This window comes from Maniola jurtina, chromosome 3, assembly GCF_905333055.1.
Source record: "Maniola jurtina chromosome 3, ilManJurt1.1, whole genome shotgun sequence".
Classification (NCBI taxonomy): domain Eukaryota; kingdom Metazoa; phylum Arthropoda; class Insecta; order Lepidoptera; family Nymphalidae; genus Maniola; species Maniola jurtina.
The window spans coordinates 7,721,238-7,746,093 of record NC_060031.1 but is presented as its reverse complement, the minus strand read 5'-3'; the positions used below and the strand labels follow the sequence as shown (position 1 = coordinate 7,746,093).

General features: G+C 34.9%; 1 protein-coding gene across 10 annotated transcripts in view; it reads left to right on the top strand.

Moving 5' to 3' along the window:
- The first annotated feature begins 1,207 nt into the window (after nt 1-1,207).
- Nucleotides 1,208-24,856, top strand: part of LOC123880930 (RNA binding protein fox-1 homolog 3) — a 58,979-nt gene continuing 35,330 nt past the window's right edge. For 5 of the 10 annotated variants that reach the window (XM_045929342.1, XM_045929341.1, XM_045929346.1 and 2 more), the window contains exons 1-2: nt 1,209-1,529; nt 19,896-19,940. In XM_045929342.1, the coding sequence (XP_045785298.1) occupies nt 1,518-1,529; nt 19,896-19,940 (57 nt within the window). In that variant the 5' untranslated portion in view covers nt 1,209-1,517. Of the gene's footprint in view, nt 1,530-19,895; nt 19,941-24,856 lie in introns of all 10 variants that reach the window. The other 5 variants (XR_006799378.1, XR_006799377.1, XR_006799376.1 and 2 more) reach the window with 2 other exon arrangements.

Genomic DNA, 24,856 nt, shown 5'->3' with positions numbered 1-24,856 from the left:
TAAAAATGGCCCTACGGTTCTGCATCCTTAGGTAGTTGAATAAATAAACTGAATTAATTTGTTTACGCTTTGTTAGCGCATTACCTACTAATGGTTTAGAAAATGAGTAAGAGCCCACACAGATATGAATTATTAATCATTATTTAATTGCCTTCGTACTAAGTGTTTGTCAGTAAGCATTGTTATCTACGCATAATACATTACCTACCTAGGTAGGTAGTATTATAGGTACCTAAGTAGGTAGCAAAAAGTTTATCTCAAACCCAAAATTATTCCTATCAAACTACCTAGCCACTCAGGATTTTATTTGTTCTACCTAAACCCTGGATTTTTTCATGTGGACAATTTCAGGGTTTCAACAAGTTGAGAAGAATAAACTACAAAGTAATATTGTTTAGATTATTATTTAGATATTCCAAGCCGTTATAGTATTTTATTTAAGACGAAATATTTTTTGTGAGCGGGAATAATAATATGTTGGTCTGAAACATCCGAAATGAGGGAGCGCCGAGCGCGCAGCACACGAGTTGGGATGACGGGGATGACGCCGCGTACCGGGGGGCCCGGGAGCGATTCATTGATCTCAGCCCCTCTCGGCAAAACGACAGAGAGACAGAGACACGTCTATAGCAGAGCTCAGCCTCTTAATCATCTCTGTTTATGCCTTTCGCTTCTCGCTCATTCCCTGCACAAAAAAAATTATTGCTATAGGTAGGTAGGTACCTACTCGTAATTAGTCAGTAATTACGCTAACATAAACATAATGATACATATTGAATACCGACATAAATAAAAAAATAATTATTAAATACAATATAATTATTAAAACTAAGTATGATTGATTTTTTAACCAGACCTAATTTAATATTATACCTAACTCTAACAGTCTTTGGTAAAAAAAGAATTGAATTAAGTAGGTACCTCTAGTATATTTTATTAAATATGTATGAAGACAATGAAAAGTTATTAGAACAGTACAGTACAGAACAGTATAGCAAGTTGCCTAATTAATGTCACATAAAATACTTGTGCTGACTGCTAATAATATCAACGCAACGTTTTGATTTTTAATAGGTAATAAATAAACGGGCATAGCCATAGCCAATAACTTGTATTGTTATGTTACAAATGACAGAAAGAGATGGCATATTCGGATCAAGAATTCGACTCCATTCGGAATTTCGCTCCGTCTCTTTCCTACAGATTGCGGATCGTATGGGTTCGTTGAGTCGCCACGCGTGCCCGTCCGTTGTTGCACATCGACGTTAACCGCTTTCGGTGCTATAGCGCGTTCCTCCGCGCTAGATATCTACATAACCTAAAATTTACAATTTTGTTTCATTTTATTCTCTGTTAAGTACATTAAATACTCATGATTACCTCGAGTTTATAAAAGTTGTGGTGTGGAATCAACGCCCAATTAAGTGGCGTTTGTTGAGTGTATTCTTGTGCAAAACAAAGTAAATATAAACGGCAAGCTGTGGGGTTCAGGGGCCTTTTTTTTGCCGCCGCAGGGGATGTACTATCCTGTAAGTATTTTGATCTATCTATAATATCCATGGAGTGTTATGTGCTAATTAAACAGATTTCCCTTTATAACTGTGATAACTTCGTGATTGTTACGTTAGAAAGCCCAGATAAATAGGTAGGTACTATAAAATTCTACGCGCATGGCATTAATCATTACGAGATATCTTACTCTCAACGAAAAATAACGATAACACGTAGGTATATTATGTTATTGTCAACACTATTAGACCATAAAGTTGCCCAAATTTTAACAGAACAATGGATTGTTGTATGGAGTGAAGTTGTTCACTGTCACTACCAAACCAAGCCGCTACGCTACTCGCTAAATACGCACTGTACAGTGTGAGTAACTATAAATAGGAACACCTCTGCTGAATCACATTTGAAAGTTTGGTCCTTTATTTGTTCTAAATAATGTAATTTAATTCTTATTTATTAATCTTAAACGACTAACAGGTACGGCCTACCTCCTACTTACAATGTTGTAAAAAATTGGTCTGCTAGGTAGTTGTTTACAATAGGGTGCATTAACCTTGCATTAACTTGGAAAGATTATAGTAAGTAATAACTATAAGCAGCTTTAATTTGCGATCGGCAGCTGGCCAACTAGCAACTACTCCAGACGATTCATTGTTGTGACATTGAACCGTGAATGAATCCATTATTGCTATTCTTTTCCCTGTGAGAGGATGTAAGCGAGATCGAAAGAGACGCACTAACCAACATAATCGGGAGGGATTGGTAATAAGCACTAATAAGTTACTGTAATAATAATACTATTTAATAATAATAGTGGATAAGATTATTATTGTTATTCATTACATTTTCCTATTTGTATCTAAGATAAATTCGCGATAAATATCATGTTTGATGATTCGTAAGATTGAAAATATCTCGATTTTACTTGCGATTGTATTTTTATCTTCGTCTCCCCTCGCAAAGCAAACAGCAAACGGAACAGTACGAAAATATCCCCCAAGCGTAGGTCTACCATAATTTATCACTTAAAACCGGGACGTTCTACAAATCTTACTATAAAAGATTTTAAGTAAGTAGGTAGACTAGCTTTTTGCACTATTAAATAAATCAACGTGGTTAGTGCCTACCTATCGAGATACTCTGACATTAGTTCGCGGCTTCTTCCGTGTGGTTTTTATTCATTGTAAATACCTCTCACGTAAGGTAGGTAGGTAGATATCAATTGCGCAAAAATGCGAATCAAACAATAGGTTTGTAGGTAGGTAAGTACTTTTTTGGATAACATTTAAATATGTAACGTACCGTCTTCCGTACCTGGTTACTTAATTAATACGCTAACGGATCAGCATAATATATAAAAGAAGGTAGGTAGGTATTTTTTAGCTTGAGTAAGTAATTAAGTTAAGGTAAGTTAGTCCTACTTAATTATACCTTTACCTACATAATATAAATTTCGATCATACAAACCTAATCTTATTTAAAAAATATGTTTTTATGTTTAACGTATTATTTCGGAATTTGGCCCGTTAATTATTAATAATGACAATTTAACAGTGTATTTAAGGATTAATAGTATAGTATGTAGTATATCTACATAATATTATGATAATAGAAAAATAGTAGTTTTAATAGAAACGTACCTACGTTCCTAGCCTCCACCCAGACAAATCTAATGTGGAGGTCGTTGATTGATGTGCAATATTTACATAAAAGATCGAGGTTCATGACCGTTTTATTCTATGGACAAAGTTGAAGCGATTCGAAGCGTTAAATGGCGTGATTAAGCGCAAATGCGTGCATCGACTCGCTTCGCTCGCAAATCATTGGCCGGATAAACCACCCTCTAGCTATCCCGTCTCCAGTACTCAGCTTTAACAGCTAATATCTTCTATATACAAATATAAAGGGAAAAGCTAACTGACTGACTGACCTATTAACGCATACCTCAAACTACTGGGCGGATCAAGCTGAAATTTGGCATTTAGATAGATATTATGACGTAGACATCCGCTAAAAAAGGATTTTTGAAAATTCTGTCCCTAAAGGGATAAAACAGGGGCTTAAAATTTGTGTAGTCCACGCGGACGAAGTCGCGGGCATAAGCTTGTTTACCTATATATAAATTGTACATCACATGGACGATGATAAGAAATACAGAGGATCGTATCGGTGGATGTTTAGTAGATAAGAAAACCAATAAAGCAAGTTCTTTAGTTTACTGGACGAAAAAAGATTCCGACGAATTGAGAACCTCCTCCTTTTTTTAAAGTCGGTTAAATATATACATTTAAGTATATACCACCAGTAAAATAGGCGTAATATAGTAGTACGCTGGAAACGATGTGCATTGCCATACAAAATGACAGTTATTTTTCCCCACTGCGTGTCAAATGGTCTTCGTATTGACATTATAATCGTTTTCTCAACTATGAATCCATATAATATGCAATGTAACTAATTGCATAAAAGGATTGACGACAATTCATACCAACGTTCCTCGTGTTTTTTGTACTTCATAAATAATAAAGGTGATAAAGATTTAACTCAATAGGTGGCACTGGTATTAATTTCTAAGAATTTCCCTCCAATTCTTCAAATCCAATGTAATAGGTAGGTAGTAGATGCTACTACTTACATACGTGGGCACGTTAAAATATCGTATAGCTTACATTACATTAATACATACTTACAATGATAAATTACAATAGGGACAGCTCTTTATTGGCAATAATGTATTGCTGATTGTAGTTAGATGGCCTAGGTGGCTAACTGGGTGGTCGAAATATGTACCTAGTCGCCCTCGGGTGCCCAGCCGTCCTCTTGTATTGAAAGAATTACTGGGGCGTGATTTTACGTGTGACATATTAATAATATGTGTATACCTACGTTGAGTGGTTTGTACTTATGTTGATAATGAAACAAGGTCTATGAAACTTCCCGTGAATTTTATGTTTAAATTGTCACCCTACTTTTATGCCTCTCAAAATTTAGAAAAAGGCAGTGGTGTCTTAACTTTTATTAACTAGGTATAAAGGAAGTAGGAAGTTACCTAGTTAAGTTATTGGTAACTACATACTTAGTACCTACCTAGTTACTAACCAATGTTAAAATAAATACCTACCTATCATACAATACAGAGCCCCCTAAATCAAAAAATACCATATAGTATACAGTGTTCTATGGAAATCCATGCAAGAGACTAGATAGGTTCGAGTAGGTCCTGGGTAGGTAGGTATGTCCAGCAGGTACCTACCTATCCGCCTATCGGTTGAAGAGCACCGCCAACAACGACCTGTCATACTATAACTACATACAGTTACTGTATCGATTTGAGGATCTAAAAAATCTATATTACTAGATAAATAATAATAGCGTAAAATAAAAAAAATACTCAATAGCCTTGGTCGCCATAAAGCGGCCTATCTACCTACCTACCTTGTATTGTAAGTCGCTAGCTGGTTGCCAGAGGGGAATCATAATAAAACTAAATATTATGAAAAAATCTCTATGCGGAATAATTTTGTTTTATTTATTAAATGGAACTGGTTTACTTTTAGGTCAGTCCTAAAAAGATAAAGCTATTCGGACAGCGTGTACGAAGTTATTTATTTATTTGTTCATATCGATACTCTACCCTATTACGTCACTCACGACTCACGAATGATGTTTTTTTTTTTTTGCCTAGTCCTAACTCCTAGTAAATCATAGAACTATGCCTGCCCTGCCCGTAAGGCGTGTGTTTTGAAGGTAAAATTACTTACCAATATTGGCGAATTAAATATATTATATGTATATACTGATTGGTATTTGGCTCTACGTAATAGTTACCTACTTAATCACATATTGTGCAGATTTTACTATAAATTTTATGTAAGCTTATAAATTACTATAAATAGTATAATAAAAATAAAATCACTGTCCAATATCCATATTATATGATGAATGCGAAAGTGTGTTTGTTTGTTGGTGTATAACAAAGGAGCAACGGATTGACCAGATTTTTTTACATGGATATAATTGAAGACCTGGAGAGACATAGACAACTTTTATCCTGGAAAATCAAAGAGTTCCCAAGGGATTATCGAAAATATAAGTCCAGGCGGATGAAGTCGCAGGCATCGGCTAGTATTTATAAGTGAAAAAGCCTTTTATCCTTAATAAATAATAATTGGTTATCAAATTACAAATTCTATACCTACCTACATGCATTTTAATATTTTCATGGCACTATAAAAAGAGATTTTGTTAAATTATTATCAGATAATATAGGTATGACTTGTTATCGATTACCATATCAATAGATTCTTCGACATCTATTATTGACCACACAAGCCATAAAAAATGTGTTTAGATAAAATACTTGATAGACAAACCTTTACTTAGTATAATAGTTAGTATCTACCTATTTTATACAAAGTAGAGAAAGATTTTATTAGAGGAGAATATACATATTTATTATTTACCTACCCAGCTTCTTTTAACTGACGCAAAAACAAAGATCAAAGCGAAAGTAAAACATTTTTCCTTTGAGAGGAACAACCAATACCTGGTAACTAAGTCGGTAGGTAGGTACCTAACCTACCTAATACCTTTTCTATGAACTTTCCTACTTTTGTGGAGCGCTGGCTGGCCAATGAAATCTTATGTTCACTTACTGTCAATATTTTATGAGGTACCTAACTATGAGGTAGGTATAGGGTGTGAAAGTTTATTTTAGTAATTACTATTTGATCCCATAAATAAAATATGTACAATGTACCTACATGTATTTAGAATGCTGCCTAAAAGGAAAACTTATGTGCCCCTGTGTCTGTACCAAGCAGATGATGCCTGCGATTTCGTCGTAGGATTTTAAAAATCCTGTGGGAACTCTAATTTTTGTGCAAAACTTTCGAAATTATGGGAATATATTTTGGAAATTAAAAAACCGGCCAAGTGCGACTCAGAATCGTACACCGAGGGTTCCGTACTCGGGTAGTTTTTCCGACATTTTGCACGATAAATCAAAAACTATTATCTATGCATAATAATGAATGAAAAATCTGTTTTAGAATTTACAGGCAAAGCCCTTTCATAATTATTATGATACCCCACTTTGTATAGCTATCTCTATCTTACTTTTAAAATTAAAAACACCAATTATATTTGTTCATCAACACATTTTTTTTCTATGTAACCACAAATTCACAGTTTTCTGATTTTTTCCTTTACTTGCTACCTGTCTTTTATGATTCCAGGTCAACGGGAAGTAACTACCCTATAGGTTTTCTTAGACACGACAGACGGACGGACGCGGGTCAGACAGACAGACAACAAAGTGATCCTATAAGGGTTCCTTTTTTCCTTTTTGGGTAGGTACGGAACCCTCAAAAAGAGTAATTATTAATTATGAGAAGAAAGGAAGATTATTTATAGGAAGAGGAACTCGTTCAGGGCTCCAAGGTGAACACGCTGTGGTCTGTAGTAACAACAAATTGTTCACATGCCACCCTTTGTCCGCATTTTGGGTTCACGGACACGATTACTTTAGTTAAACCGTCTACCTGGCACCTGGCACTGTTGAATTTTGTACGCAGGTAGCCGATAGCCATTGTTCATTGGACTTCCAAGAAATCCTAATACATATTTAGGATGCTCCTAGAACTATGATAAAATCAAACAAAACTAGTTTTATGCCATCGTCAATTCAAACTGTATGGTTAACCGGTACTTATTTATAAACGAATTGTTGTTGACAAGATCAAAGAGATAGGAAAAAAATGAACATGCATTACGAGTTTTCAAGCCCGGTTCTCAATCATAAAGCATTAACTAAAAGCAATTCAAGGGAGTAAAATGTTTTATGTACATAGATTGCTAAAAGGTATTACAGGTTACATTATCTCGCTGTGTAGGTAGTCTGACTCTTGCGGTGCTCCCTTTTCCTTTATTTGTAGTGGATACTAGATAGGAAACTAGTACCTACCTCCTAGCTAACCTACTCGCGATGCGGATAATGGCCGAGAGCCGATGTAAAATCAATAATATCGCTTGCACGTTTTATTAAAAAAAACCGGGCAAGTGCGAGTCAGACTCGTGCACCGAGGGTTCCGTACTCGGTAATTTTTCCGCCATTTTGCACGTTTAATCAAAAACTATTATGCATAAAAATGTGTAAAAATCTGGTTTAGAATATACAAGTAAAGAAAGCCCTTTCATATCATACCTACCCCACTTGGTATAGTCATCTTACTTTGAAAATTGAAACATATATTTTTTTTTTAATGATGTAACCACAAATTCATGGTTTTCGGATTTATTTCTTAAAAGTCGATTCACACCATGCACGTACACGTGACACGCGCGTAGTGACGCGCGTGAATCCATAGACATAACTGCACGCATTATTACGTCTACGCGAACGTTCACGCTACGCGAGCGGTATGCCATGTCTCATACAGTTCCATGCATTACAACGCAATGGTACGCGCTACGTCTACGCTTACGCGACGCATACGCGGCCTGTGTGGCCGGCACTTTACTTGTGCTATAAGACCTACCTACCTGCCAAATTTCATGATTCTAGATGTGATTCTAGGACCTAGGTCAACGGGAAGTACCCTATAGGTTATCTTGACAGACACGACAGACGGAGAACAAAGTGATCCTATAAGGGTCCTGATAAGGGTTCCGTTTTTCCTTTTGAGGTACGGAACCCTAAAAACCTTAAAGATTGGAAACTCCAAATTTTGTAGGGAACTGTAAGGTCTAAAATAAGTATTGACCAGGTAGGTAGCTATGTGAGGAAATGGTTTTGAGGAGATTCTGCGATGAAACCTCCGAATGATAAATGAGGACTCTTCATGTATTTGAAGACGCAGAATAAAATATGATAAATTAAAATAATCTTTCGTAATTTATTAAAATATAGTTACGTAACTTAAATAATTAATTATTTATTAATATTCAAAATAGCCTTACCAACAAGTAATACCTACCTGGTGTTTGTTAATGTTTACAGTTATTATAATTTAGGTATAGTGTTAACAATCTGCATGGACTCTGACAGAACAACAGCGTTGTGGTCACTTTCGTATGCACAATATTTAGCCGAGTCAGGAACTTTTCATTGGCTTGACTCATTATATTCGGACCTAGGTAAATTCTAAAATATGTATTTTGCTAAAGGGTAAGGTCGTCCACTAAAATTTTCCATGAATAGTTAGGAGCACAACAGTAGTAGGATTATCTCGTCGGCACTTTCGTAGTGATTTTATTCTGTTTGGCTCTTTCAATAAAACTACATCGTTACTACGAAGGGGCATCAGCGCCAACGTCTGGCTCTCCTCACAGAGACCAATTACACGGCGCGTGTTTATTTTATACTACAAAATGGCCGTAACTTCGTCAGTGTTTTGGAGGATCGCTAGGCATTAAAAATAGTTTTCTTTCTGTCTAGTTATATGAATACTCTCACATTACCAGAGAGTTACATAGTGCTCTAGTATGGTGATAAACTGATACCTGTGAATATTAATTTTGATAATACTTTATGCGTAATTTACAGTAGGTACGATACTTACATTGTATTTGAAACAGTCGGAATAAATTCAGTCATCAATTTAATAGTCTAATTGCTCGGTATATTAAAACCGTGCGTGATTGTGACGTTGTAAGATTCTTCAATTACACTGTTGAACGAACGTTAAGCTCTAATACTCCACTATTATATGCACTTTCTAACCGACACTCGCTTTTTAATGATCTGTGCGGAAAATCATTAACTTCGGCTTTCCGCTCCACATTGTATCCTTCTGCGGGAATGACTTTAACATAATCAGTAATATGAAGCAGTTACAAGATTTAGTTACCTACTGTTTCAGTTGTACGAGTACCTTTTTTCCTTAAAGACGTCGCTTCGCGATGACCACGACCGCTCTGCCAAGAGTGTTACGACGAAGAAAAAGAAGAAGACATACTATTCGTATGATTTGTACGATCTTCTATAATTGTTGATTGAGTAGATTGATACATTTTACACTGAATTTTATCAGACACTCTCATTTACTTCAAAATGATCTTGTCAAAATCGGTAGTCACATGGCGATAACCAAGGTATATAGGTAGCATGATCAGTATCATCATAAAAGTCTTATCTACTGTTGCAGTTGTACCTTTGTACACAAAAAGCAGGCAGATACAAAATGCGGACTGATTGATTACATTGATACATTGTACCTACGTACGATTTGTACGATCCTTCTTTGATTGTTTATTAAGTAGGCTGCATTTTACGCAGAATTCCATGAGACACTCTTATTTACTTCAAAATGATCTGCTCAAAATCGGTAGTCGTGATGCAAGGACCAAGAATGTAGACAGTAGGTATGATCAGGATCATCACAAACGCCTTTACTCTGGCTACCCCCTTATAGGCGGGCCCAACCTGTTTTAATGGCGACTGTATTGTTAGCTTCGAGAAAGTTATAAATTAATTTAACGCTGGTAACACTGCCGCTCTTGTTACGACTATTAACGACTTACTTATTTCTCTCATTACAAACTTTGAAGGTGAAACGAGGAAATTACTTATCCGCTATTTAGAATCTCTCTATTGCCTAACATTAATCGACGAGGTAATATAATATCTTTCATCTGTTTTATCAATAAAATGCTATCTTTATCCAACCCATTTGCATTGCTTCTAGGGTTAGATATAGTTATTCGTAGATTGAAAATAATTAAATTTGTATGACACACCTTTTTCTACTACAGCGTATACTTGTATGTATGTCCATTTCAGTGGGTAAATTTATTACTTACTAAAATTTTTTTTAGTTAGTATTAAAAATACTGCACGTCTCCGTGGGACGGTCCCAAAAATGGTCTAGGCTACGTAGCTGCATTTCCGTGATGAATCGTATAGCTTAAATCTTGACCAGAAGCAGTTTTCTTTTTCTTTATTTTAAACATTTCCTAATTTACGGCCTACATATAAATATTATACCAACAATGTACAACCAGTTTCGTAAAGCAAGCTTAAATACTTGTAATTACTTACTGTACCTACATAAATATTTAAGTAAGTAAACATATTTTGAAAATTTTCCTCGAATATCCTAATAACCCAAAACAGTATTTTTTTTCGGTCTACCTATATATCAGTATTTACATTACGCTGAAAATGAAAATCACAATTTTTCAAATTATGGGTTTACGATATGCATATTTGTGACGTGTATTACTTGATTTTCGTCATATATATATATTTTTATAGTATTTGAATTAGAAAATTCTAGAAGTCTGAGTGTATCGTATAATGGAACAGGGCCATAAATTCTTCAACATGAGTTGTTGAATTTTGAGAACTACAAAGAGATTTTACGTTATGGCATTACTGGTTTGGCTAACATTTCAGTCTTTTGAGGTTGGACTACGATTTATTGTTAAAACATCTAATAGTGCGCTAACTTCACTCTTTGACAAATAGTCTGTTTATCGCCCCGTAAAACTTAGTTACACCGGTAAAAGCAAACCGTAGCCAAAACCCGCAAACCGGCAAAACGTAGTAAAACGTTGCCGTAGGCAAACCGGCAAAACGTAGTAAAGAAGAAAATTGGTATATCTCAAAAGCACCACTCTCCTTTCAACAGTCTTCGTCACTCGTGAAAATTAAACTCGAAGAATACGATTTAAGATAAATGTTTCACTTACAAAAGTTCACGTTATCGCTGAAAATGTTTTATGTTCAGTAAAATTCTTCAGTGCTTCAGACCCTTTTTATTAAATTTATCTCGAAACAATTTCCAGAAGCTGATTGTGTTGGTTCCGACTCATTTAACACTTTTTTCGGCGCAATAGCTTAGGTACTTTCATGATAAAATATAAGCTGTTATAAAGTGGATATTTAAGTATTTTATATTTTAACAGCTACGTAAAAAGAAAGTAGTATATAAGTACTTACTACAGAAAAGTTTACAGATAGGGTAGGTGATGATGATGATAATAATGATAGAGGTGATAAAGTTTTTATAAAGGGCTACGGCAGAAGACTCGTTCCTCAATCCCTTCATTCAGCTTCATCTGCTTTAATATTTTAAAAAGATTTATGATAATCAAACAAATGATAATAATGACAAAACAAAGATACGGAGGTTGCGGAAATAGCAATTCATTAATGGTGAAAATGTTATTTTTCTTTTTAATGGATGAAGCTAAAATTCATGCGAAAACTCATTGGAAAACTGGGACTGAGCACGCATAATATTATCATAAAATTTGAATTTACTTACAGCTCATAACATAATGGCAAAATATCTCGTTCGGGAACACCTTCCACTGAACAAACCTAGATGTTCGTGACATTACATAATGGCACCCGGTGAAATGAGCGAACCACCTACTTTCTTTGTGTAAAATTTTGCGAGTCAGTTCTGCGATGTTCATTTTGTTCTCTGAGCTCCCGTTTGATGGACAAACCATTAGGTAGGATTACGTTTTAAAGCGGATCTATGCGGACATGCTAGTAAACAACTCATCAGCGGCGGTGATTCCATCATGTTAAGACGTTGAAAATTGAAATAGTATACTATCTTTGTTATGAATTTATAATGCTCCAGAAATATCACAATGTTCCTACCTTTTGCTATTAATAATTATAACTACTTGTAACATCTTGACTAAACCGAATAAATGGAACCGTACAGCTTTAGGACGATATTTTCGACACATACAATTCTTTATGTAACTTTTGTGGGCGGAAGTCTAGTTGTGCAGCTTTTGAGTATTTTCCGATAATTTTCTTTAGCCATCATCCTACCAAATGTCAACTTTCTATGTATGGAAATGCTTCATTATTTTGATAAGTGAATAAATGGACCATATTATGCAGTGTTTTGTTTGTTTGTCCTTAAATAACGCCGCAACAAAGCGACGAATTGACGTGATATAGTTAAAAATCTGGAGTGACAAAGGCTACTTTTTACCCCGGAAAATCTTTTCCCACGGAATCTTTCAACCTAATCCATGTACGTCGACGTTGCAGGCGTCATCCAATCACAAGCTTAACGTTTATTTCAAGATTCGCGGACTAAGCTTATGAGGAGTGTAAAAACAGCATGAAATGTTTCGTGTAAACGAACCGACCGACCGAACGACCAGAACTTGGCCTGGTACACTGCTGTGCGCCTCGACCTACGGTTTCTTCATAAATAGGAGACAACCGCTTGAAATTTTTTGCGGCGATTTAATACTTTATGCGGTTTTATCAACCACTTGTTCTGTTTACTTCCTTCCTTGAGTATTTTGGCTTGCGGTTTGGTGCCGTTGCAAATTGCTAATAAAACCTACCTACCACGGTGAAAGTAGCTTTCAACGGTGAAAATAGTAAATAATTTTTTAAAGATAAACAATCCTACTTATTAACAGGTTTAAGAATGTAAAAAAAATGAATGTATACCTACATTCATTTTTTTTAATTTTTTTTTGTAAAGTACTTGATCATTACAAGGATTACTAAGGTACTTTTCAAGTCTTCCACAATATACCTGTATAACAATAATGAATGAAACTGTCGAGCGATGGCTTGACTTTTTGAAATCGGTAGATATATTTTCACCTACTTCATTATTTAAGTAGTTAACAAAAGGATTCTATAGTTCGCGTTGATATTAGTTACGTTGAGTGGGGTTTTATGGTATATGTCACCATTTATCTTCCCAAAATCTTTGGACACATTGGCATCGATCCAAGAGCAGTCGCAGATTCCGAACTAAACGCCGCCGTATCACGACGGACTGCGACACGAGTACCATTATGTATCATTTGCATTCCTAATCTATATAGTGGTGTTTTGGAATAAAATTAATATCGATTTACTTTATCGAGTCGAAGCAACTGTAATTTAGGATACTTTCTTACCTATTTGGGGAAACTTACAAGCTTTTGTTTCGCGTATTTGTTTGCCCGCGACTTCATTCACGTCATAACAGCTATAAAGCACTCGAGCACAGAATATATAAGTCGAGTATAATATAACTATCTATTAGTTAACAAATTTTCAGAATCGGATCATTAGTTCCGGAGATTACTTACATACCAACTCACAAGCTAACTTTCACCTCTTTTAATATTAGTACTAGTAGCTAAGATTGACGGGCGTATTAAAGGTTACATGAACTCGCTAAGAGTTATTTGCGCCAATAAGGGGAATCGAGATGTCAGAGTTTTCACAGAGGGAAAACATTTAAGAGGGGTGTCTCCGTCACTCGTTCCACACAAACGTAGTTCCAATTTCATTTGAATATTAAGCAACCAAAGTCCATGAAATATTGCAGACATATTCTAGAAACTAATATCCATGCTTGTGGTTTTCCAGATTTCTGTTGAAATATTCGGTTTCAAAGTTACGCGGTCTTAAAAATTCATATACAAATCTTTGAGCCTTTGTAATTTTAAAACTACATATTTTTAGAAAAATCTAAAACATCACAGGCACAGATATTAGTTTCTAGCATATGTCTGCAAAATTTTATGGACTTTGGTTGCTTAATATTCTAATGAAATTGGAACTACGATTGTATGGAGTAAGTGACGGAGAGAGCCCTGTTAATGAGCAGTAGGTATTTTGAAAATTATACGTAAGTACCATACAGAAAAAAAAATTATAGACCGTCATCAAGGGGATGACAAACCACACTGTTGAAAGTTGGTTGAAAGTTTTTACAGAGACTGTGACGCAAATCGTTAAAACTTTAAAGTTCAGTGGGTAGACAGGTAGTAGCTAGTAGGTATCAAATATCGAATAACTTCGTGAAAATGAAGTTTATTTTCTACCTTTAAACCGGTAAAATAAGGATGTTTTGCAATAGGTGCCAGTTATCTCTTTAATAAGCAAGTAAAGTAAGAGTGTTTGTACATTTTCCGATCGGAAAATTATTACACAAATGATACCTACATATAAAATTATAAAACTCAATCTTATCTATAGAATCTATAGATTATTATCTATTGAAAATACCTGTGGCAATATTTTTCTTTACTCGAAAGCTATTAAAAATTCACCACCAGTCACCAGCCGCTTCATTCTAAGTAAAAATTAAGTAATGATTTTATGTAAGACTGTATTTCGTTTGGCAAAATAGGAAGAAGGTTTAGCATTCAAGTTTTCATATTTTTCATGCTGACTCAAAATTTTACATCACTCCAAGATCAAACCTCTAGTACATTTTAATCAGGCAAACACAATTAGCATTATTTTGCCGCTTTTATTTTATTAATTAGTAGGTATATCTTTTAATGTCGAGCCAACCTTCAGTTTTCCAAAAGAGACGCTGAGCATTGTTATGGGCAAATAATAAATAATTATACTTTAACGCTGCTTTAACTGAAAAAAGTTAATTATAATGGGCATAATTATTTATAAAAGCTGATTATACCAACAATTTCCATTTTTTATGAACCTATTTTTAGTAGTTGCATAACTTTTTTCAACGTGAATAATTTAAAGCAAAGTTGTGATCATTAATTATTATTGTAATGTTTTATTTAACTCCTGATAAATCCGACATACATTGTAAAAACTATATAAGGTTCGTACTCGTCGCGTCAGGTAAGAAAAGAACAATGAATTCTATAGAAGTTCAAGAATAGTTAGTCTCAGACACGTTTATGTAATTACAATAAGATAGCACTAATTATTTATTGGTTTGTTTTTATGATCAGTCTTCCTGGCTATAATCTTTGTTCGTTGAATATAAAAGCATTGTGCGTTGTTTACAATGATAGCGGTCACGCTATTCACTGATTACAAGATGAACTTTGTTAGGACCTGGATCGGCAAAAAAAAAACCGGCTAAGTGCGAGTCACACTCGCGCACCAAGGGTTCCGCACTTGGATGTATTTTCCGATATTTTGCACCATAAATCAAAAACTATTCTCTGTTTGTGTTATCTGTGAATTCATGTTTGTTTGTAATTATTGTTATGTATATATAATTGTCGTAAACATTTAAATAATATGTATTTCATAATAGCTGCGAGTATAACACTCGTTTTGGTATTGAAAATAAAAGTAAAAAACCTCTTTTCAAGAGCTGAGTCACTAGTCTAGTGCAACTATGTGGCTCTCGTAGGTTTACAATCTACATATAATTATACAAACAAATCCTAAAACTAAACTCTTAAACTAAGTAGGTACATACTTAGGTACCTACTTATTATCTCTACGACTTACGTCGTCACGAACCATCTTACGTACGTCTTGCTGATATTTTGTAATTTTATGTTTTGTAATCCCTAATGCGGAATGCCCCTACTAAACTAATATGATAAACCTAATATTGATATAACACAGGTTAACTAAACTATATTTTAATTTTAATTCCCTCTAAATATTTAAGTACTTAAATAATAACATTTCATGATTTATTTTTATTACAAGATTAAATCAAATGATATCCGTTTTAATTTACTACCTACTTACTTAATGAATTCATGTTTTTTTATTGCATGTGCTCTTTTATCAATTGGAATGTAGGTACCTTACTGCAATCTCAAATATTCTGTTGGTCGGCGGTAGTATGCTAGTCAATTATAATAATTGCTGATTTATATCCGCAATAATTCGGTACCTCGTAGTAGTTATTAAAGGTGGTGCCTGAAGGCGAACAAGTTGGTAAATACCTGTTGGCAGGTTTATCGTGCGCAAGCGTCTGTCAATGTTGTTGGCATGAGTATTTACCTACCCCAGAAATTTTTAAACTCATACTCAATACAAGTTATTCAGCGTATTGAAGGCGAATTGCTTCATATTCTGACCTACTAATCATCAATACTACAATAGCATCATAGGAAATGATGGTTATTGTATCATATTTGTTGTTTAATAAAATCTTTAATATTTTACTTTAAAAATCCTTAAATTCATTCTTCTTTTCCGTCAAGTCAAAGAGCAGTAAAATGAAAAACAAAAACTTTTAAGAGAAGAGTCACGGTAGAGAGGTAAAGCCAGTTAAGCCACTATTATGTATCACGTGCTTCTATTTATTAATTTCATGATTTATTTTTATTAAGTAGGCCTACTTACACCATGCGACAATACTCGTACGTATTCCCTTTATCCTTTTGATTACAAAGATTGAAAATGCTTGCGATTATGTACTTAGTGCAGACTCAGCTATTATCATGAATACTGCACACAAAGCAAACTCTTTGACAAAAACAATGTTTTGTACATTTATAAAAATGTACATTTATTATACTGATGCTAATTTTGGCGCTGTTATAAAGACGGAAAGAATTAAATCTCTTTGCTCTTTGCATTAAACTAGAACAGTAATGTTTATGTAGTGCGGTACTTCATCTTTCAAGAGGTTTATGCATCTGGTACCTGTATTAATATCCGGCTGCGAATCAAGATTTATAATGTTTCGTTAATATATTTGGAAGTAGCACCATTACCATAAAGATTTTGAACCGAATTTTGGATATCTACCAGCACACCTATATTTTGCACTTGAGGGTCACCTACGGTTAAATGTCTTTGTCTATCCTAAAATAAAATAAAGAGAATTAAAAATCATTGCGTGGTATTGAAAAGACATTAGGTACGAGCCGATCACTTAGAAGATGTAGTTTTAGTTGATAAAAATATAACGTCTTACAAAAGAGATTAAAGAATAATAAGTTTCACGTTCACATTTACGGACACTAAATAGTTGCTTACTTTACTTATTTTATCTTAAAGTGTTCATCATTTAAAACTGGTTTCGATCTTGGGTCTTAACCTTACCTTCATTTCTTGTTTACTATCGGTAAGTAGCTTATGGTGTAAAACTGGAAAAAACTTTAGATGATCAAGAAATTAGAGCCTAGATGTGTCAAGGTACTTTATGTTTGATAACGGTACTTTTATGGAAACATATTTTTTTATTGTTAACTTAATATTATTATCTCTAGAATGAGCTAGTTCGAAACGGTTATCACGGTTATTGCCGCATCAGATGCTATTTCGAAATAATATAGTAGTAATGTCCGACCCTAAAGGTTATCTCATACCTATTTGAGGCAATGGATGGCAGTCCGCATTGGAATAAAATAAATATTTAATGAAATATAGTACTTGTCGTATTTATATACCTATTTTATAATATAAGATACTCTTGATCTGTGAATTAAGTCGGGGGAAAAATCGTCTCATCTGATCCGTGGCGTGCACTGCGTGAATAGTTAAACTTACATAAAAACAATGTACAATGGAATCAATAGTTCCTCTGAAGATTTGTGCAGGACAAAGCCGGGGCGGGTCGCTAGTAATTTTGTAATTACTAGTTATGTCTGATAGTAAAAATTTGCAAGCTGTTATAAGAACAACAATAATAATTTAATTCGACGGATCACGGAACTCTATATACCTCACGGTCCTATAATAATATTATTAATTATTTATGTCTGATAAATGAAAACTGTAAGCCGTTATAAGACCAACAATTCGACCGATTTCAGTGGCCTCAGAGGCTATTATTGCTTTTATCTAACTATGGTGCAATGTAAATAAATGTATTCCGATTCAGTATGCTTAGTATGAGATTTTACTTCTCAGCAAGTTGATAGAGTCCGAGAGTCGAACCACAATAACGTCAAACTATAATGGACCTAAAGATGCTTGGTTTCAAGTCAAAAATTCCATACCACTGATTTTAATTTCGCAACATTTCTACTTGAGCTTTAAAACATGTTTGTGTTAAGGTCTAGTTTACTATAACGCTGTGAAGTGTTTCGACGCTCGAGTACTAGCAACTTTGCTGAGATAAAATCTCATACTAAGCGTACAGGTGAATAGGGCGAATTATCCCGGTCTCGAACGGGCAAACGAAAAATATTTGGGCAGCTGCCAGAGCCGGTTTCAGCTCGCGACCGACGCGTTGCCCCGTCGAACCGCAACGATTACCCAAATGCAACATTGGTACGGTGAAGTGCATTGTTAACTCATATGCATTTTAAATACATATCTATCTATACATAATATAAAAAGACTTGTTCTGACTGACTGACTTATCTATAAATATCAACGCGCTGTTAGAAACTAATAATTTACACAGTAAATTCCATTTATGATTTAAGAAAGGATTTGTTGGGTCACTTATTACTGATTCAATTAAACTCAGACTTCACCGTAGATCATGTATTTAATTTACATAGCAACAACAGAGCTTATCTACTTATAAACTATGTACATGACCAACCGAGTTGGTAGGCGCCAACCAACTGCCCGACTCTGCCGCGCGCAGGCGGCTCATTCCATTTTACTTACATCAGCCCTTTTAGTCCCCCACAGATTTTTGGAAATTTTATCCCTAAGGGGGTTAAAATACGGGATAAAAGTTTTTGTGAAAGACCGGTTTTTTTTAAGTTGCATGTATGACATTATTGGTATTTGAGTTTCCGGGCCAAAATGAAGATGTGTTTCGGGATTTTTGGAAATTCCACTTCCTCACCGATTTTCAAAAATTCCTCTCAAACGAAGCCGGGGCAGATCAGCTAGTACCTATTTAACTGCACTCTATTATTTGAAAATCCCGTGAGAACTTCTTGATTTTCCGGGATAAAAAGTAACCTATGCCACTCTCCGCTGGATCTTAAGTTCTATATCTACCCATGCAAAAAATCCCATCAATCCGTTGCTCCGTTGCGACGTGATTGAAGGACAAACCAACAAACAAACACACTTTCACATTTATAATATTAGTGGTGATATATACCAGATGTTCGAGAATTTGATTAATTAAATACGTATCAACTAAACGAGCATTAATCCGCATAGGTTTAGGTGCACTAACTACACTACATACGTACAGCAATACAGTACTTACAAGCAACGCGAAGGTAGGTACATAAGTACCTATTAAATCTTGTAAGCTTATGAAATATACAAAATTTTAATTAAGATAAAATAATTAATATGCAATATGCCTTTTGAGACGATGAATGGAATTCATTAATCTGTCGGAAAAATATCCGAGCTTCGAGAAAAATTCGCTTACATTTTTTTTTTGTAATTGAGAGGCTCTCCTCTTCTTTCTATTTTAAGATATAATTTTAACATAATACATATATAATATGTATACTAAGTACATATATTTATATAGGTAAGTATATTATGTTATGCTCAAAGACGGAGAACGCTCATAGAGTGAAAAAACACCTCACAGCGTGTTGTTGTGCACATAACCGGCTCACTACTGAGCACTCCATTCTTACATAGGTACTTGCAATTGACAAATGATTTGATTTGATTCGTTGTCCGTTTAAATTGATCTAAGACAAAAAGCGGTCGTCTGCAGTTCCGCTTAGATAAATTGGTTGTAAATGTAGTGTGGCGTTACTTACGGAAATTTTATTTATTGCAGGTGAGTAACGGCAATGTCATCGATACAGGAACACCTACCCTACTGGTATTTACAAATTTATTCTATTAGCATGTGAATGCGATACGTGTATAGCCATTGTGTATGTATACGTTCAAGTTTATGTGTATTGTAACGTTATGTAAGTACCTACAATCAAGTCATACCATTTGCATTTATGTATGCCCTTCAATATAGGTTACTGTAATACTGTTTCGTTTGCCCTTTCCATCCAGCTAACATTTTGAGTTTCCTCTATAATAATACGCGTAAGTAATTATGGAGTGGTCAGGTTTCAAATCTAATGCAACTATGCACATGACTGCAAACTAACCACCGTATTTCTTACTTATCTTTACTTTAAGTACTAGGAAGCAACATTTTGAAATCAGTGGAAAGACCTTAAATAATACATTCGCATGGCCATTTTTTTCATTAACATTTAGTTTGCCTTCTAACAAATCACTCTAAATTTAGGCACAATGTGATAATAAAATAACATGCAGCACTATCTGAATGTACCTCACGTGTGTCACACAATTTGTCTAAATAACTAACTACTTATTTAACTTTCAATTATAAATCTATGTGTTTGTGCAGTCGTTCGTACTCGATTCGTTTTCGTGATTCGTTAAAATACGGTTCGTATTTTGGACGTATCCATCAAATCACGAATCGAATGAGTGCACACGCGTCCACAATTTACCACCATTTTGAATCGTATTTTCACGTATCACGAAAACAAACCGAATACGAATGAGTGCACAAACGCCCTAAGTGTACGGTACAAGCGCGCGACTCGTTCTCGCGTTTTCACATCTCAATAAAAATAATAATAATATAATATGATACCTACTTCTCAAACTATGTATTTGAAATTCTGTTAAGTAATATCTACAAACAAAAAAAAATCATGCATCATGATAATATAGTCTATCGGATTCCTGAGTTTACATTTTTAATGTATCCTGTCGTGCGGAGGCACGCTTTTCTGTATGACGAGCGTGGTGCTGATACCTTCAAACGCGCACCTGTTTTGAATACAAATCAACCTTGCTCATATCATGCCCATAAGCTAATTTGAACCCTGAAGTATATAAGCCCAGTGTCGTATAATGTAGAATCTGCTGTTGTCATGTTTTCTGATTTAGCGCTGCATATAAATAGGCTATTCTTACAACCAAACTTGGAATATAATTATTATTATCGTACGTATTGCCTTTAACTATCTACATAGGATTACAGTTCAAATAATTGATGTAGTGTGTGAGTGATTGTTTTAAATAAATATAAAATTATACTTATACAGGATTGGCCGTTGGAATTAGGGCCAATGGGGCGGGCTATGACCTAAACCCTTCTCATTCTGGGAGGAAACCCATCCAGTCTGATGTGGGCTGGTGATCGTGATGATGACGATGTTTAGAGGGCTAATGACAATAACAATATCCTATATTTAAAAAAATCATTATAGCTGATAGACTTCGTTTGAAATAAACATAATTTAAACTTCGTGTTGCTAGTGTTATAATCGGGACCATCACAGTACGTCTCCTGGGATTCACAACCAACTGAAACTTTTGAAGCGTAGGTAGTACCTACCTACGTACTGAGAGCGTAAACCGAATCTGCTGTGATTACGCACATATTACGAGTACTTTGTACTTTGAGCTCATAGTGGTAATAACAGTTACAATGGTTGCAAACCATTTGCAAACTATGAATATCATATCATCGCTTTCAAAAGACTGAAAGACAAGCAGTTTCGTTGAGAGTCAACACACGTGTTTAGTGTTTTTGTTGGCCGTTGGCAGTGGAATATAAATGTAACCTCTTCGTAAATCGACATTTGCCATCACGGTGTAAAAATGTTAATTTTGTAAAGTATTCTTGCATTCCTTCGAAAACAGAATTTTAAAACTTAAAAAAAAATACTAAGAAAATTGCTAAACAATTAAAATTCAGTGCTAAAAGTATCTTAGCCGAGGATATACAAATACATATACAATATATGTAATATTTATTACAATATAGGTAATAAAAACTGAAGATTGTCAACCATATCTCCGCCTGCGACACTTTAGCACCGAATTAGACCGAGATGATATTCGAGGAATCGAGTCTATCTAATTTTTTTGAGTTGTTTACCCGAAGGGGGCCAACGGGACCTTATTGCTAAGCCTCCTGCTGCTGAGCGTCCGTCTGACTGTCTGTCAGTGGTCAGCGGGCTGTATCACATGACCTGTAATTGGTAGAGTTGAAATTTTCACAGAGGGTGCATTTTTACTGCCGCAATAACAACAAAACAGAAGCACATATTGTTATACCTTGTAAATGGTAAACTTTAAGGGTGTCTAGCAGGGGGTATCTAATACTATTCCGAAGAAAATATAGTTTTACACTTTTTTTTACACCTGTTTTACCTGATATCTCACAATGCCATCATGATCCAAACTTCATAGTGCCTGATCGTTCCTTCCTGGTTTGGGGACAATACGCAGAGAAACTTTCAGCTTTTATAAAATAACGAAGGTCTGGCCCACACTGGCTCTTTATCGTCAATCTCTTTGTCAAAACTGAAACCTACCAACCTGTTTGTAGGTGCTACAGTATAACTACAGAGTAGGTACAGAAGACGCCAAACAACTTTTAGGTACCTCTAATATTATACCCCTCATTAAAAACATCATCCTTGTTCTGGTACAGTCGGGTAAATACTCATTGTTGCTTGCGGCTTTGGCAGTTTAATTTCACATAAGACCTTGTATCAAACAATTATTAAAATGCAAGTTTGCCGATAATTCTCCCTCGTTATCATAATCATGATTGTATTGCTCTTTATTAAACTATAGGAGTCGACTCCATAGTTTGAATAGAGACAAAGTGGAAAAAAATCATTCAACAAACCACTTCGTTATTTGTACTCACATATAAGAGTGGCTATATGCCTATAGATGTAGGTTCTATCGATTTTCACGGGATAGAGGGAAATCGATTGCTTGGGGGTCTGGGAAGCACACTTTTAGCTCCGAGCGTAGCTTGATTCTCCAGTTATTGACCATAAATAATGCTTAAACAATGCATAATTTCGAGATGCCGTGAATAGTTATCGTGAATAATCGGTTAACGATTTATTATTCGACATTCTCCAAAGCGAATAGTCCAATTATTCCCCAAAGTAATTCAAACAAAAACAATACTATTTTATATTTGGCTGTTGTAGAACATGGTACAGTATTTTATGGGCTGTTTTACTTTTTTTTTGAGTAGTTTTCTTTTTATTATCAGTGTGTCAGAACCTACTTTAATACTGGAAATAGCACTCGGAAGATTAAAGATTCAGAGTCTATTGGTGCAAGAATCATTAAAATCGGTCCACTTGTTTGTCTTGAGTGACGGACGGACGGACAGACAGACAGACAGACAGACAGACAGACAGACAGACAGACAGACAGACAGACAGACAGACAGACAACAAAGTGATCCTATAAGGGTTCCGTTTTTCCTCTTGAGGTACGGAACCCTAAAAACACGTTATATGATATTGATTACTTAGTGAGTTAAGATTTAGTCTGACCTATAGAATATGCTCTAATGGAATATGCTTTTAAACCTTCACTTAGCTTTGATTCACCAAACAAAAATTGGCAATGAAAAGTAAAGAATCTCTAGAATCTAGATATGTATTGGGAGATCTGGGTTTCTAAAGTAAAATCATCGCTGTAGAGTTGCTTACTTATCTTGTTAAAAAATCTGGGATTTATTAAATACTCTGAAAGCATTATCAAAATGCATAGCTTTTTAAATAATATTTTTTCCCTTGATTAAAGTAATCGATGATTTTTTTTTTTTGCCACAATAATATAATTTAGTACCCCTACATATTATTTAAGATAGCGTTGCCAGTATTAAAAGGTTACTTGTATGTCTGTTTTCTAGGTAAGGTAATTAGCTACAATATATGTATCAATCTGATGAGATATGATATAAAATCTGAACACATTAAATGTGTAAACTTTAAAACCTGTCGTGTATCGAAGTGCCATTAAGGCCTCTCCTGGATCAGTGCCAGAGTTGGGATATTATTAGTACGTCGACAACGTCCGAGTTAATCAAGCTCAAATAAGATCGATATTACCCGTAGGTGATGGGCCCAGGGACGCGTTCGGCGCCTGTCGACCAGGATTATAAACTACATCTATTGGCCGCATTATTGCGTTTCATCGGAATCTCGGTAAATACATAAATTAGAATACAGCAAGGTTGTTTCAAATATAAGTCGTTGACACAATTATACGTTTTGGCCGAGGAGTAGGTATGCCTTGAACTGATTGAAAACTACTTTTGCAATAAGAGAAAGCCAACATCGAGTTGGTTATCTTTGCGTTTAGACAACACAGACCTGTTCTATGTGAGAATATTATTTCTTCGAATCCGCTTAGTAAGTACGGCCTACTGGCACTATGAAAGTACTAATTGTGATTTCGCAAATACCGTTTAGCTGGTATATTGCTTATATAATAACATCGTGATATTATAAATAATACATGCGATAAAATCATTCCTAAGTTCTATGCGATGTTTCACATGGATTGATAGCTACAATTTATAGGAGATATAGGGAAATGCAAATTGTCGGTTAATGGTCCATGCATTCCGTGACTTCGCCGTGATTTGCGTGAGATACACTACATACCAGTTAGAGAAATTGTCTTCTTCTAATTACTGTTATGTGATGCATTGGAAATCTGATGACAGACAGCCTATTCTAATTAATGTTAACTATGCAAAGTGTTCACTAGTAAAAAAACTTGCAGAAGTCGGCTATTATTGTCATATATCAATGTCAATTTCTGTGAGCTTTACAAAACTTGCAGAAGTTGACTTGCTGTGAGTATTTAATTGCAAATGACTTGTCAGAACTAACTTCTGCAAGTTTCATTGCTATTGGATAGAGGTACCTA